The sequence below is a fragment of the Mustela nivalis genome (assembly GCF_964662115.1).
Source record: "Mustela nivalis genome assembly, chromosome: 7".
Classification (NCBI taxonomy): domain Eukaryota; kingdom Metazoa; phylum Chordata; class Mammalia; order Carnivora; family Mustelidae; genus Mustela; species Mustela nivalis.
Window position 1 is genome coordinate 17,087,517 of NC_139026.1, and position 15,169 is coordinate 17,102,685.

General features: G+C 51.1%; 2 protein-coding genes across 4 annotated transcripts in view; one reads left to right on the top strand and one right to left on the bottom strand.

Moving 5' to 3' along the window:
* NT5DC3 (5'-nucleotidase domain containing 3) overlaps positions 1–6,773 on the top strand; it is a 61,852-nt gene extending 55,079 nt beyond the window's left edge. Inside the window, exons 13-14 of the mRNA XM_082739102.1 lie at positions 232–296; positions 2,278–6,773. Of these exons, the coding sequence (XP_082595228.1) occupies positions 232–296; positions 2,278–2,530 (318 nt within the window). The 3' untranslated portion in view covers positions 2,531–6,773. The remainder of the gene's footprint in view (positions 1–231; positions 297–2,277) is intronic.
* The window catches only part of STAB2 (stabilin 2), a 165,472-nt gene continuing 156,642 nt past the window's right edge, over positions 6,340–15,169 (bottom strand). The window contains exons 66-70 of one of the 3 annotated variants that reach the window (XR_014313870.1): positions 14,570–14,677; positions 13,516–13,644; positions 12,558–12,674; positions 8,898–9,056; positions 6,340–7,097 (exon numbers count right to left, since the gene is read on the bottom strand). Coding sequence is in view for 1 of the 3 variants with exons in the window: in XM_082739101.1 (XP_082595227.1) it covers positions 9,006–9,056; positions 12,558–12,674; positions 13,516–13,644; positions 14,570–14,677 (405 nt within the window). In the remaining 2 variants the exon portion in view is untranslated. Of the gene's footprint in view, positions 7,098–7,124; positions 8,043–8,596; positions 9,057–12,557; positions 12,675–13,515; positions 13,645–14,569; positions 14,678–15,169 lie in introns of those variants that run through there. The other 2 variants (XR_014313871.1, XM_082739101.1) reach the window with 2 other exon arrangements.

A 15,169-nucleotide genomic window follows, 5' to 3' on the forward strand; every position in this document is an offset into this window, starting at 1 on the left:
ATCTCTGTTTGTTAAATCATGTTTCTAGTGTTGGAGATTTAAAATTTTTGTTTTGGTGAAGAAGGCAAGAATGCAGCCAGGAATCTGAAAGTGTGGTATTTTAAGCAAGTGCCTATGTCTTTGACATCAAGGAATAAAATTCGTCCAAGAAGAGTTGCCCCTTAAATTCTCATCACCCCATGAGCTTATTTGCCGCTAGAGCAACCTCAGTGATTTGCTTGTGTCCTGTAGGTTCACAGAGACCCTGAGTCACAGCTGGTTTTGCAGGAGTGGAAAAAGGAAAGAAAGGAAATGAGGTAAGAGGGGCCCATTTCGAAGGCAGCGAGCCCACCACCCTGCCTGATCCCCACTCAGCCCGCACGCCGTCCCCAGTGCTGGTCCGAGGCAGCCTCCTTTTTGAGCTGCCCGGTGTGAATGGGACCATGGCCGTTGTTGTAGCCACAACGAAGCCATGGCTGCCATTAGCGGGGGCCATGTGACATTTCTTTGAGGCAGCAGTGACCTTTCGCAAACCTTTGAACACCGGGGTTGATGGGGCTGTCCCTTCCCCTCCCCCTTCCCTGCCTGCTTGTCCTGCCCATCTGCGCAGCTGGTGACCCAGCTGTAGCTCATACTGGCAGCTGGCAGCCCAGTGTGGCTCCTGGGATGGCTTGGGGGGTGGGCTCGGAACCACCATGAATTCACAGGGCTCCTGCTGCCTAGCTGCTTCTTTGTCATTGGGGTATGTGAGCACGTTTACACATCTCAGTATCAGAATGTTTACTGGTGGGCAGAGCCCACCTGCTGTCTGAGAAGGTTGGCAGGTGGCATCTTAAGGGAACAGTTGCTCAGAAGAGGCCCGTGGACAGTCGTGCTTCCTTAAGAAGGATGCCGTGTGTGCAGACACTGTTTATCTGGCCGTTTCTGCTCTTGCTCGTGACCTCCTCTTTTGCTGGGCGTGGCCGTCTCTAGGCTTTTGGAAGGAGTGGTCACTGCCTGGGTTCTGGCCGCTGAGCCGTGGACAGGCTGCTTGGGGGGAGTGGCGTGGAGCGGGGCCAGTGTCCTCCCTGGGGGCTGCAGAGGCCACAGCCACATTGAATTCAGTCCTCCTCTTGGTGTCGGCTGCCTGGGGCTCATTTTGATTTGGTTCTTAATCTACTCTTGGTATAAAAATATGGCATGAGAGGGTGAGGGGAGGCATATGGTATGATTGGACTCCAGGCCTCTTGTCCCCAAAGGCCAGACCCAGGTGCTACCCCAGGAATCGCAGATCGTCTGTTGAAGGAGCCGCTTCACCTGTTTGGGTTGTCAGTCTCCTGCAACCTCACGTCTTAATGAGGTTTTTCACGAAAACTGTAAAAACCGTTTATGTTGCTCTGCTTGCAGACCTAATGGAGTTTTTAAAATTTTCTACTCTGGTTGTCATGGCATCTGCCGTCCCCATCTACTGGACAGACGGCTGCTACCAGCTAGTGGCTTGTGTTGCACGGTTGTGGACATGGTTACATTTCCTGCTGTGTTTGTGACTGGTGTATTAATAGTCAAGTGGTCTTTATCCATTTTGCCGGATTGTTCTGAGTAGAGGGATCCCAGCCGTCAGATGGTGCATGTATCCTGTGTTTGTGTGTGTGTGTGTGTGTGTGTGTATGTGTGTGAGAGAGAGAGATGGGGTATTGGTTTCCACACAGAGGCACACCTGCAGGGGATAGAGCCCGGGGAAGGGGTGAGCAGCCTTGGCAAAAGCTGTCCCCTGGGCCACAGAGAGGCAGTGAGGTGCGTGGAGCTGGGTATTGGATAACGGAGATTTATTTACTTCACTACTAAATAATCCTTAATTGCCAAGACCTCACAGTACTTTAGGGTGTCTCGTCTGCTTTAACTTGTCTTCTCATATTCCGTTCTCATGATGACCCTGTAGAAAGGGGGTCCCGATCCCATTCTGCAGATGAGGAGATGAGGGCGAATCGGACTTGGAGGACATCCAGCATCTGTCTGTGTGCCCTTTCCCTGCCCCTGCGTTTTGCTTTGGAAAACGATGTGTCTCTTTAGAGGACCATCCCCGTCGAAGCTGGAGCCTTCCCCGCTGCTCTCCAGCCGGCCTAAGTGGGAAATGCGGTCAGAGTCATTTGATGAGTGGATGGGCAGACTGTTTTCCTGAACAGAGCTTGGGCTGTTCTAGGCTGATTTTCCTTTCCAGTGAATCCGATACAAATAAAAGGGCGATGCTGAGTTCATTAACTTAAAAAGAGACTTTTCTGAATCATTTTCTGTTGCTTTGCTCTTTTCTTGCTTCTTCAGAGAAATGACCAAAAATTTCTTCAACACCCAGTTTGGAAGCTTGTTCCGCACAGACCAGAACCCGACCTACTTCCTGAGGCGCCTGTCACGCTTTGCTGACATCTACATGGCGTCTCTGAGCTGCCTGCTGAACTACGACGTCAGCCACACGTTCTACCCGCGGAGGACTCCGCTGCAGCACGAACTTCCCGCCTGGTCGGACGGGGCCCCCACCTTCAGACTCCCCCTCCTGCAGGAGGCCCATGCCAAGTAACCGGGGGCCCAGCTGCAGAAAGAGCCAGAAGCAGGGACAGCCCCCAACTGGCTGGACGTGATGGGGTTGACTTGTGTGCAGACGAGTGTTGCTTTTGGAAAAGATACAAATATGCCTTTTGATATTTATTACCTTATGGAGACTCCTTCCACGTTGTTAAGACTGAAGCGAGCAGCCCACCAGTTCCGTCTTCGCATTTCTTGTTGGGCCGAGTGGGAAGCTTCAGACTGAAACCCGGCCATCAGCCTTTTTGTTTACCAAGGTCTTGGATCGGGTGTCGTGTTTCCGGGCCAGTGAGACCCCTTGATGCCATCTCTCAGTTCTAGCTGCTGTAGTGTTGAAATTGTTCTCGACTCTTCCGTGGAAAACGGGCTGACCATTCCCGGATCGTGCTCCGGGGACCTCAGGGCACAGCGCCGTGCGACAGTCAGCAGCTCGCGGAAAGCTGACGGAGGAGTCCACACGCTCCATGATAGCCTCGCACGGCAGTGAGCAGCAGAGGTGGCCCCCACGTGGCCTCCAGCGCCCATGGTGCAGGGTACCAGGGGTTAGGCTTCCTGGAGCGGCCGCCCTCAAAGGGAGACTCTGCCTCTTTGCCAAAAAAGGCTTCTGTAACAGAACAAGAGAAGTTGCAAGTCCTTGCCCCGTGGTTGTCCTCTGCGGCTGCTTCCCGGGTTCTACCCTGCCCCGGGAGCACCTGCGGTGTCGCTGGTGACAGGCGGGTCCACTCCTCCCGCGGGGAAGGAGGGTGAGGAGAGGGGCCCTGCCCTACAGCCTCCTGACCGGCCGTGTAGAATCCAGCGGCGAGACACAAGCAGGCCGGAGGGACCGGCGCCTCCATGGTGGGCCTCCTGGGGGTTCATCCCCCCTGAAAACGCCACCCAGGTGTTGGCTTGAGGTGCTCTTTGGAGGACAGAAAATGAAGCAGGCAAAAAAAATGTCCTGCCGTGATGTGCCCCTTCTGGAGCCCTGCGGGGTCAGGATCTTGTTAAAACACTCGCATGACCCTCGGGGGAGGTGGCGGCGGCCCTGTCACTGCTTAGCTGCCCCAGCGCCATCCTCCCCTTCGAGCTCCCCCCAGCCGTGTGGCTATTTGGGGAGCGTGGGCGGTTTTCCCGAGGTGTGCGTTGAAGGTGGGAGAGGATGAAGGGCGGGCAAAGCCAGGAGGAGACTTAGGATCGGCCCGGCTCGTCCAGCGTCTCATGGCCCTCTGAGGCCGACGTGAGGGGCACGCGTGTTTATCCGCAGTGGGTGCGGATGGCGGCGCCCGGAACGGGGGCGTGGGGGCAGTGCTCGCTTGTTCTGCATTTTACTGTGGTCCGTGTAGTGGAGCCAGCTGCGGATGAAATTTCAGCTTGGCGTTCCACAGACCACCTGCCACGGCCCACGAATGACGTGGGGTGCACGGCTTCCCTCGTGATGCCCTGCGTGATGCCCTTTAGACCCAGGAGGCCCGACTCGGCCCCTCTTTTACTTTAAAACTTTGTTATACATCCAGTAGGCCATTCCTCTTCAGGAACGGGGTAGGCCTTCTGTCGGCTGGGTGTTAGCTCCTGTATGGCTAGAGCATCAGAAGGTAGTATAGACGGGCATCTGATGGGTGCTGGAGGGCCCAGGAGCGCTTGGTACTGGGGTCCTTGGCACACAGGCTGTGCTCTTGGCCTTGGAGTTTCTGTCTGGAGAAGCTGAGTGAAGAAGTAAAACAGTTTTTTTTTTCCCCTCTGAGTTTTAATCTAATCAGATAGTCATCCCTGTCTTCTTGGTGCCAGTTACAGGGTGTCTCGTGTACTCAAGAATGAAGTAGTGCTTTTTTTTTTTTTTTTTTTAAGATTTTATTTATTTTTTTGACAGAGATCACAAGTAGGCAGAGAGGCAGGTGGGGAGGGGGCGGGGAAGCAGGCTCCCTGCTGAGCAGAGAGCCTGATGTGGGGCTCGATCCCAGGACCCTGGGATCATGATCTGAGCTGAAGGCAGAGGCTTTAACCCACTGAGCCACTCAGGTACCCCAACTAGTGCTGTTCTTAAAACTGCTTTCATGGACAGCTAAGTTAGGTGATGCAAACCTTGGGGGAGAAAGATTTTTCTTGAAATGAATGATGAATTTTATAACCTATTGTCAATTAAGATCTCAGACTCTGGGCCACTGAACATGGCAGGATGAGACGGGCCACGTAGTAGAAGCCTGGTGTCTGTCTGAGCTGGGCTCACACAGCAGGCACCTGGTGGACTGAACCCACGCCAGGGCCAGCCACGTGGGTCGGGGCGGCCGTGTCCACGTGGAGGACAGCCCGAGGCATGCTTCCCGTGCGTGCTCCATCAAGATAGACCCAACTGTCTTGACTCCGCTGGGGTTTGGTGCACTGCCCTGGGCATTTCGTTCTTTCCAGCACTCTGTGCTGCCCACTGAGGGAAGCGCAGTGGTACAAGGGAATGGAGTCGGTTTTCTACCATTTAGAAAATCAGTTTGGGAAGTGAACAGAATAAGATGGATTTGCATGTTGAAAAATATCTCCTGTTTTCCCATCGGTTAGGCTGGTGGTGCAGGGACAGTTCAGCCAGCCATGGCGGTGGCTCTGCAGGGCTTGTGGGACCTGGGGTGGGCTGCCATGGAAGGGACCCGCACAACTGGTTTTGCAGTTGCTTTTAAGATGAAACTCAGCTTTTAAAGTATTTTAGAAGTTTGACTTAGAGGTCCTTCTTTCCTTCTGACATAGCCTTTTTTTTTTTTTAATTTTTAAACTCTCTTCAGCTCTGTTTTCTGCCATCACCAGTAATGTTATGTAACATAAACCACCTGTTACTGATTTGGGCACATCTCAGACTAAATTACTAGTTGCTTTGACTGCATTGGCTCTCTTAATTATTGCAAAGTAGAAATGAGAAGTAATCTTCCCTCCTTACTAATTTAGCTTTGGGGGATCTAAATGGCTTTTCCTCTTTCTTCCTCCCGAAGGCCTTTTAAGCAGTAGAATGTGCTAAATACTGGACTTGATTCCGGGCGCCGAGTGCTCATTTGCTGCCAAAGACCCACTCGGGGGCCCTTGTCCAGAATGCTTTGAGACTACATTTGGCCAGAGGCAGGGTTCCTTGATTGCTCTATTCAACTACAAGAGAGCCTATATTTTCCCCTCTTAATACTAATTTCCTTTTGTACCATTTCTCTCTTTCTCTCTCTCTCTCTTTTTTTTTATTGCATTAGCATTTGGGAGTCTGGCCTCAAGTTCAACTGATCTTTAACACCCTCGTGGGTTGAGGCAAGGAAGGGGAGAGAAGTTTCTCTGATGCAGGGTTCAGCCAGTGTTGCCTGTAAAGGACCAGCAAGGAAGCACTTGCCGCTTCACGGGCCATTTTCTGCCACCGCTGCCCTGGGAATGGGCACGCTGTGTTCTGTCACAACCTGATTTACAAAAACAGCTGCAGGCTAGATGTGGCTCTCCGGCCCCAGTTTGCCCAGTCCTGCTCTCGTCCCTTGGGGTGACGGCACCACGACCTTGCTGAAAGCACGCATTAACCGCCTCAGAGCTGCATGCGGCTGGAAGAGAGAAGTTCTGTAGGTGTGTGTGCCACGCTCCCCGTGTCCTCTGGGCACCCATGCTTCTGTAGCTGGTGTTTCTAGCACACGGCATAGCCCTTGGGGTGTGTAATTGAACAGCCAGGCTCGGGCACTAAGGGACCGTCCCTCACTGCACTGACTGGTGCATGTGCTCATAGAGGGGGATGGGCTTGGCTGTGCAGAACCTGCAGAACCCAGAGAATTACCCCCCAACTGCTGGGTCAGCTGCTGGCTCCCCGCCCTCAGCTGGCAGCCCTCTTCCAGAGCCTTCCCCACGGAGAAGCCCAGCCTTAGACGAGGTCACTCACACCCCCTTCCTGGAGCAGCCAACTCCGGCCCTACCTTCCTCCCTCCTCGTTCCTTCTTTTCCATCCCCAGGTGTCGATTCCAGGAACACTCGCCCGCACTCGTCCCGCATGCAAACCTCACCTTGGCCTCTGCTTCCTGGGGCAGCCAACCCGCTGCAGGCCTCCGTACTTTCTTAGCACTGCCGGCTTGAAGCCTGAGGACACCGTGTTCCAAATATGTAGCAGAATGACAGAGGGTGCCTGTAGGGTATCAGACACCATACATGCGAACTAGATAGACTTACTATTTATTCTGGATGTGAATTTGCTATTTATTCTAAATGTTCGATTTTATGTTATAGGACTGAACTTCTTGCCAAATAAAAGTTTGAATTGTGTCCGGCTCATTGTAAGTAGTCTGTTTTTGTGTGCTTTAGTGGCAACGCTGTATCGAATTCCACTGTACCCAAAAAAAGAACACCCCGGTGAGAAAGGGTGGAAGATGTGTGGTACATTTCTCACCCCATTTGTCCCAGCACCCCTGCTTGTTTTCAGACCCAGAAGACTGTGGAGTTAAGGTACAGATGGAAAATGAGCGCGAGCTCAGACTTGGGTAGGCAGCCAATACCCCCCGCCCTGGAAATGCTGTTCCTCCACGGATAGTTCCTTCTTCGAGAGCCGGAGAAGATGGTCCTCCACGTGCTTGCCATCAAAATTGCCAGGAAAGCTAAAAATTGGAAGCCATGATTTAAGGGAAGAAAATGCTGAATTAGGAATGAGTGCCATGAAGTCAACTCACTACTGGGTTTTAGATAAATTTATAAATATTTTGAAGAGCTTATTTTTAAAAAACTGTATGTGTGTGCACTTGTATTAAACCACCTTCATGTCCTTGATGTCTCGGTGTGCCCAGACCTTCGTCTCATTCACTCCTCCTGTGGAGAGCCTGCTGGTCTTCCTTTTCCATCACTTGCATTTTTGTCCCTGTGATGGTGGTACCGTTCTCTCACTGGAGGATTTAGCTCTTATTTTTGGGGAGCGAGCTCCTGGAAACACGGTATTACTTTCGTCATGATATGCTGTCCCAGAGAGAAGGTAAGCTGTTTCTTTGCCTGAGACTGGGACTTCTTTCCTTTCCGGGAGTTGTGAAAAAGGTTATACTGGGGCCTCCAGAATGTCTCACCTGACTCAGCAGAAACCACAAGCCCGTGGACCTTATTGGGCCTAAAGGAGAGTCTTAGGCCTGCTCAACCCAGCTTTTCCCTTCTCTGTCCCAGTAGTGATTCCCAAAGCTGGTCAGTCCCACCCCCTTGGGACCATTTGAAAGTGCGTGGTGGGTGGGTTGGAGGGTGCTCAATGTCACGGTTAATGGAAGGGCCCTTCTGATCTTTTGAGGACAGGGGCCTGGTGTGGTAGACATCCTGCACTGGTTGGGAGAGTTGTGCACAGCCAAAAATTGTCCTGAGTCCACACATCACCAATGGAAAGTTCTAGAACATTTTCATCACTCCCCGTCCCTGGCATTCACTAATCTATTTTCTGTGAGTTTGACTATTTTGGAAATTTCATGTAGATGGAGTCATACAGTCTGCGGTCTCTTGCATCTGCCTTCTCGGCTGCTGTTTTCAGGTTCTCTTCGTGTTGCTGGCATGCGTCCTCAGTACCTAGTTCCCTTGTAGGGGAGAATGAGATTTCACTGGAGGGATATACCACTGTTGGTTATCCATTCAAAAGATGATGGACGTTTGGGTCGTTTCTCCTTTCTGGCTATTACAAATAATGTTGTGAGCTCGCATATATAAGTTTTCATGGGGACATGTTTTTCATTTCTCTTGGATATATGCCAAGGAGTGGAATTTCTGGATCATGTAATACTGTGTTTAAGTTTTTGAGGAACTGCCAAACATTTCCATGTGGCTGCACCATTTTACTTTCCTCCCAGTGACGTATGAGGGGTCTGATTTCTCACATCCTTGCCAACGCTTGTTATTATCTGTCATTTTAATTCTAGCCGCCCCAGTGACTGTGAACTGGTTATGTCTTCTTAAACACAAACAAGTGAACAAAACAGAATTAAGAAAGAAGACTTTAAGAGGGAGGTGTTGGCTAAATGAAAAGGCCCTCATTAGCTCCAGTAAGTCGATTTTACCTTCAGACTCTGACCCTTTCTGTGGCAAACAGTATTTTTGTTCCCAAAACACCAGTTGGTTCCATTGACTTTAGTTCTCTTCCATAAACATTTATTGAGCACACTGCATGTCTCAGACCCCGAGATACAAAGATGAATGAGGCAGGTCCCTGCCCTTTGGATGCTTACAACCTAACAGGGAAAGGAGATGAGGTCAGAGCGTTGGGGAGACCGTACTTAAGTGCCATCTAAAGGTACAGTGGAGGGACAGTCCCCCTGGGTTGGTGGGTGGGTTTAACATGATCCCTCACCCACAGAAACAAAGTAATCCCCCAGATTAACCAAACAGATGAGGTATGGCTTAAGTACTTCCTACTTTAAAATGTGAAAGGACCTTACTTTCCAAACAACCGGTGTGAGGATTCACAGTTGACAGCCTTTTTGAGGCGGCTCAGGCAGGTGAGGAGATGGCCAAGGGGGGTGGCTGGTGGCGGCAGGTCTGGCCCCTCACAGCGCCCCCAGGGGGTCAGTGTTGTCCAGCTGCTGGTCTTCGGCATCCTGGAAAAGAGAGGTCTCTCAAACACTGGGCACAGGCCCTCCTGCTTGTTGGATCTTTTTAGGCGGAGCATTCCTTCTGGTCTCTGCTCTGTGACCTTGAAGGGGTTCAGAACACGCTGCCAAAATATGGCCCCTTGGCAGTTTAAATACCTTAAACTGAAGGAATTTTTGGAAAAAAATACCAGCAGAAGCAGGATGGTCCCTGTGAACTTCCCCCACCTTGCTTCTCTTCCTTCAAACAGGTCATAAAACCCTCCCTGCCCCAGGAGGAAAGAAGACGCTGATCACCAGAGACAAGAATTTGGGGCCAGAAAATCTGTACAAACCACTTGGTTAAACTCCATATCTTCCTACTTGCAACACTGTGTACTCCCCACAAGCCCAAACCTCTGTCTTGTCTGTTCTGCACAGATGTGTCATTTCTTCGTATAAAAGATAGAAAAGCTTCCTGCTCTGGTCACTTCAGGTCTTCATTCTCTCGTGAGGACTCCCAGGTACATGCAGACTTGCCGTAAAGTTTATACGCTTTTCTCCTGTGAATCTGTCAGATTACTTTTCAGATCCAGCCAGGGATCCTAAGAGGATGGAGGAAAACTTCCTTCCCAAGAGCCTAAAACAGTTCTCCTCCAAGTGCCCCGTGAACACGTGCGTGGGAGGAGCGTCTGCTCATGCTGCCGTCTTGTGTTAGGAGGCAGGATGGTAGGGTGGTTCTGGGGGCAGCTGCCGCTCCTTGAAGCTTATGGCCCCTGGACAGGTGGCTTCCATCCTGGTGTTTTTCCCTCATCTTTATAAAGGGCCATAATAATATTTTCCTCACAGGGAAGTACGAGGCTTAAATTGGATACTGCATTAAGGAAGGCACACACACCCTGCCAAAGGTGGCTCTTAGTATGATTACAAAAAACTGCTTCCAGATTAAACATTCTTTGCCACTGGCTCTTGATTATTTGAGAGTCCAATCAGAAGCCATACTCTGGAGGCAGCACCCAAGCCTGGCGCTGTCTGCGGCTCTGATTGGCCCTGAAGTGCTGTTAATTTGCATACAGGATGTGTTCCGGATGTCGGGATTGCTACAAATATTGTACAGGCACCCCACCTTCAATATAAAAGTCAGGAGAATGGAGGAGGTCCCTTCCGGGGGGCAGCCTCAGATTTCTGTTCCTGGAACATCTCTGCCACCTGGTCTGATGAGAAGGGTTCATCTGACTCCTGCATTTGGGACACACTGTCTCCTGCCTCAGGAGAACCTTTCATGCGTGGTGCTGGCAGAGCCCTCAGAAGAGGACAGGCAGCTGAGAAGGCGTGAAGAGCACGGAATGACAAGGATAACACCCCCTTCCCGCTGCACCAGCTTTTTTACATCAGGTGGATTTCAACATAGCAGTGCTTCCAGACATGAACTACTAGTTAAGAAATGAACAGCCGAACTTACCCTTTCAGTTTGGGTGGGGAAACTTCTACATGGGTTTGATGAGAAAAACAAAGTAGGTTAGGATCTAGGTTATTTTTCAGTGTATTGCAAAGATATTCGTTCTGCTGCCTCGGACAGTGAGAACACAAGACGTTTACGTTTGGTTCACTGCAGAAGAACAAAAATATCTGTTGCACTCTATGAGCTGAAAAATGGTGCAATAAAATATTTTGGTACTGTTTCAGTGCCAGCTTGCCAGAGAGCAACAGCCATAATAGAGTTTTGCAGGGAGGGTAGCATATGTGCAAGCATCAATCAATCACAGCAGCTCTCTGGCTTGGGTTACCTTTTTTTTTTTTTTTTAAAGATTTTTATTTAAGAGAGAGCTGTATGTGTATGTGAGAGAGAGCAGGAACTGGATGAAGGGCAGGCTGTGCACTGAGCAGGGAGCCTGACGCGGGGCTCGATCCTGGGACTCTGAGGTCATGACCTGAGCCAAAGGCAGACACTTAATCGCCTGAGCCACCCAGGAACCCCTTTGGCTACTTCTTCATGAGGGTTCTAGACCAACAGCCCAGATTCTGGTGATTTCCTTGGACCTGAGCAATGCTGTCAGCTCAGTCTCCTGAGGTACACACTAGCTATCAATTTTTCTTACCTCCCTATAAAAGGAAGAATAAAGTTTTATTCCAGCTGCTCAGTGCTGACCTGGTAGTACGCCATGGGCAGGTGTACTTTCCACATTCCGTGTGAATGGCGTACCTTGCTGTGGGCTCCCCCTGGGATGAAGTCAGTAGAGCCCCATCCAGGCTCAGGGATCACTAACTACAAACAAATGGTTATTTCCTGGAACAACAGAGCAGAACATGTCCCTCTAGATAGCAAAGACCTGATCAAAGTGAGATAGGGAAACCGAAGGACTCCATAAAAAGCTGCTTTTGCTCCTTTTCCTGTTTTCACTCTTGCTAGGGTGTGCACCCCCACCCCACCTTACACATGCCTCCTAATGCAAATAGTGTCTGTCTTCCTTGGAAGAGACAAGGAGTTAATGATTTCTCTAGAAGAGATAACATCTAGGGAAGGACCAGGTGAGAATGACAGGACTAAGCTCCCATATGCGCACTCCAGGCCACCAGCAGCTAGACATCTCCCGGCCAGGGGCCTGTGGCTCCAAGGACCAACAGTTGGGCCCTGGTCTTTGTTCTAACCAGTTCCGGGATGCCAGAGGGGGCACATACACCAGACCACCCTCCTCAATAAAAACCCCAGACCCAGAACAAAGACGAGACTCCTCTCATTTCCTTGCCCTGTTTCTCAGCACTCCATCTGTATCTGCCCTCTCTGTATCTTCAGTAAACTCTGCTCTCTCTTCCTGCTGGCTCGAATTTGATTTCCATCCTAGGAGAAGCCACTCACCCTCTTGGTGGGTCCTGTGGGACCCCCTCTGGATCCTTGGACCTGGCCTGCTGTCATTAAAAGGAACATAGTTCCAAAGGCAAGAAGCAGCTCTGACAATGGACAGGAAAACTGTGGCAACCATGTAAAATGAAAGTTTATTTAAAAAAATTTTTTTTAAGTAGGTATAGATCCATGCTCAACGTGGGGCTTGAACTCATGGCCCTGGGATCAAGGACTGCATGCGCTACCAACTGAGCCAGTCAGAGACCCCCAACAATGGAAAGGTGTTTAAAGCATAACATAAGGGAAAGAAAAAACAAACAAACAAACAAAAACCAACGCTTTTTAAGGCCTCATTCTATCTTTGTACTGGCTACCTCATAAATGTTTGTGACAGAATGCAGCCCAAAATTTCTTCGTGTGACAAATCACTTCTCACCTGGTCATGAGGTTGGGGGTGATCAGCCTCTATTACCTCTAATTATTGGAGATCTCACCCCAAAGAACCCAGGGACACTCCACAGCCACCTGGCTTCAGTCAGCTTGTAATACCGGCTTTTAGGCTTATTGCCCTGAGACACATTCTAGAAATGTGCCTTTCTTGGTGCAAAGCTTTCCAGTTGGACTTGCTGGAAGACCTCACTCTCCTGCACCCCACCTGCGTCTGTGCCTAGGTGAAGAGGCAGACTCACCATGAAGTAGTCACAGGAAGGTTCTTGGGGAGCGGAGGGGGTGCTCTCATACAAGGGGTTTGGTATATTCTCAGGCTGCTGCTTGCCAAGAGCCGCGACGTTGATATCCTCCTCCGACTGCTCCAAAAGACAAGCACAGGCTCACAGGATGTCCCCAGGGCAGGAGTGGCTCATTCAAGTTGTCAGGTAAAGCAAGCCGTGCCCACCCTTCTTAAGTGCTGGGCTCAAGGACTTCGTATGTCCATTTGGATGACTGCCCCCCAAGCATGACTGCCACCCGAATCCGCACACGGGTTGTTTCTACCCCCCGCACCCCCCACCGCCACTTCCCCAGGAAGCGTCCTCATGCCCATGCCCACAGGACCCAGTCCCGCCCAGGGTAACTGCTCTTCTGACTCCCATCACCCTGGAGTGGCTTTGCCTGTCCTTGAACTTAATATGAAAGGACTCCTACGGCGTGCACACTGTTGGTAAATATGCTGGAGCTTATAAATCAGCAGGTGCTCTGCTAGGAGGGAATGGCCTCCTGCCAGAGGAGCCGCATCTAGGGGAGGCAGCTGGAGGAGAAGCTGGGCAGGCAGGGACAGAAAGCACAGGATGGGGGGTGTTCTGCTACTGTGCTGTGGCCACACCCCATTCAGCTGAGACCTGCTGACCTACATGCAGGCTCAGCAGTTCAAATGGGGCAACCTTTGAGGCTGGCTGCAGAGTGAGGCCCGACCATGCAGGTCCTCGACCCTCTCCACCCCCAGAGTCAGTCAGCCTTGAGAAGCTCTCACCAAGCAGAGCAAGTGTCTGCCTGTCTCCTGAACCCTCCGAGGGGAGGGTTCTGGGCCCCTGGTGAATGTGCCTCCAAGCCCAGCCCCTGGCTCCCGTGTGAACTCTGTGAGGCAGCCGGTCAGCGACTGGGCTCCAGAGAAGGATCTCCCCCATCACCATGTTCCCTTGCCTCTCTGACCTCAAAATGCTGGAAGCCAGCTGTTCTCCGGTTTAGCCGGAAGTAAGAATAGGCAGCCAGTGCAGCGGCTCCAAAGACAAGGGCGGTGGCGAAGAATATCCCTGTTCCCATGCCCATGTGGACTGCAGCCTGCACAGAGAAAGAGGAGGGGGTGATACTCAAACCTGGGGCCTTGCCAAGCAGGAGCGCTTTCTGGAGCCCACCTGACTCTTGCTGGCCCCCAGGCATCTTGGGCCAGTTGGGATAAAAGGAAGGCTAAGATCGGTAACACGAATTGAGCCCTTCCTTCCCTGGCATCTATCTAAGCCCCTTCCATGACATAATCCGGTTAAACCTATAATAGCCCCAAGAGATAGGGACATGTATCACTGTTTCCATTTTTATGTGGGGCGACTGAGGCCCAGAGAGGGTAAGTGCTTTTCTCAATATCACAGAGCCAGTGAGGAGTAGAGGTAGGTGGACTCTGAAGCCAGCCTGGCTTTGGAGCTGGTGCATTTAACCACTATGTTAAGGAAATTTCCAGAAGCCAGTTGGGCTCACCCTTCCCTCACACATTTAGAAAGCAGAATACTAACAATACCAAAAAACCCACCCTCCTATAGCCTACTATACTGTGTACCAAGGACTGTCCTAATTATTTTATATTTATAGACTCATAATCCTCCCAAGAATCCAAGGGGTCAGCATTATGATCCCCCCTTTTGCAGATGAAAAATATGGGGCTCAGAGACCTGTCTAAGTTGCACAACAATGAAGTGGAAGGGACAAACCAGAGCTCAGGATTTCTTACTCCCCTCCCAGTGGCTTCTCTATTGGCCCATTCACTCAACAAATACCAATAGTGGTGGGTGTTGCGTTGCTAAGGCACTGGGGCAGGGGTGGGGTGAACCAGGGCCTTACATCTCTGAGGCCAGCTGCTGCGGATGTGGGTATGGGAGGCTCCTCCCATCTCCAGAGGACAGGAGACAAAGCTTCTAGCTACAGTTTGCCTCTTGGGGAGTGGACAAGTGGACCTTGGACCTCCCCCCACCCACCAGGAGCCCTGGATACTCACCACTGGAGCGGGGGGTGCTTTTAAAGGTTTGGAAATGACATGAATGATCCCATTGGAGGCAAAGATGTCCCACTGCAGAATGGACCTTCCATCGACAAACCTGGTCTCCTGAGGAAATGAGAGGGGGCTGTTGGAGATCTGTGGCCATCAGCCTCTTTTCCCCATGTGGGCAACCCCGCGTTGGAAGGAAGTTGCTCAATTTCTCCCAGGTCCTGCAGTCTGGGGGTCAGGCCTATTGTTACCAACAGGCAGGGCAGGACTTCTGCTCCCATCTGGACAGCACAGAACACCTTAGTTGCCCTTGGGCCACAAGGCAGATTGAAGAGGTACAAGGAACCCAAGGGGCCATTCTGTCCTACCAACTCGTCTACCAGATGAGAGTTCAGAGTGAAAATGGCTTGTCCAGGTTCACCCAGATAGCAAATGGCCAACCCTAAGCCTCTGGACTTTGGATCCACTGCTCTGAACATCCCACTGAGTTGTTAAAGAATGGATCTCATCCCCTGCTAATCAGAGCATGATCTACTGTCTTGTGGTGGTGGGCATTACCTGAGCATTCATTAGAAATGTGGAACCTGAGGTCCCCATACTCCACCTGCT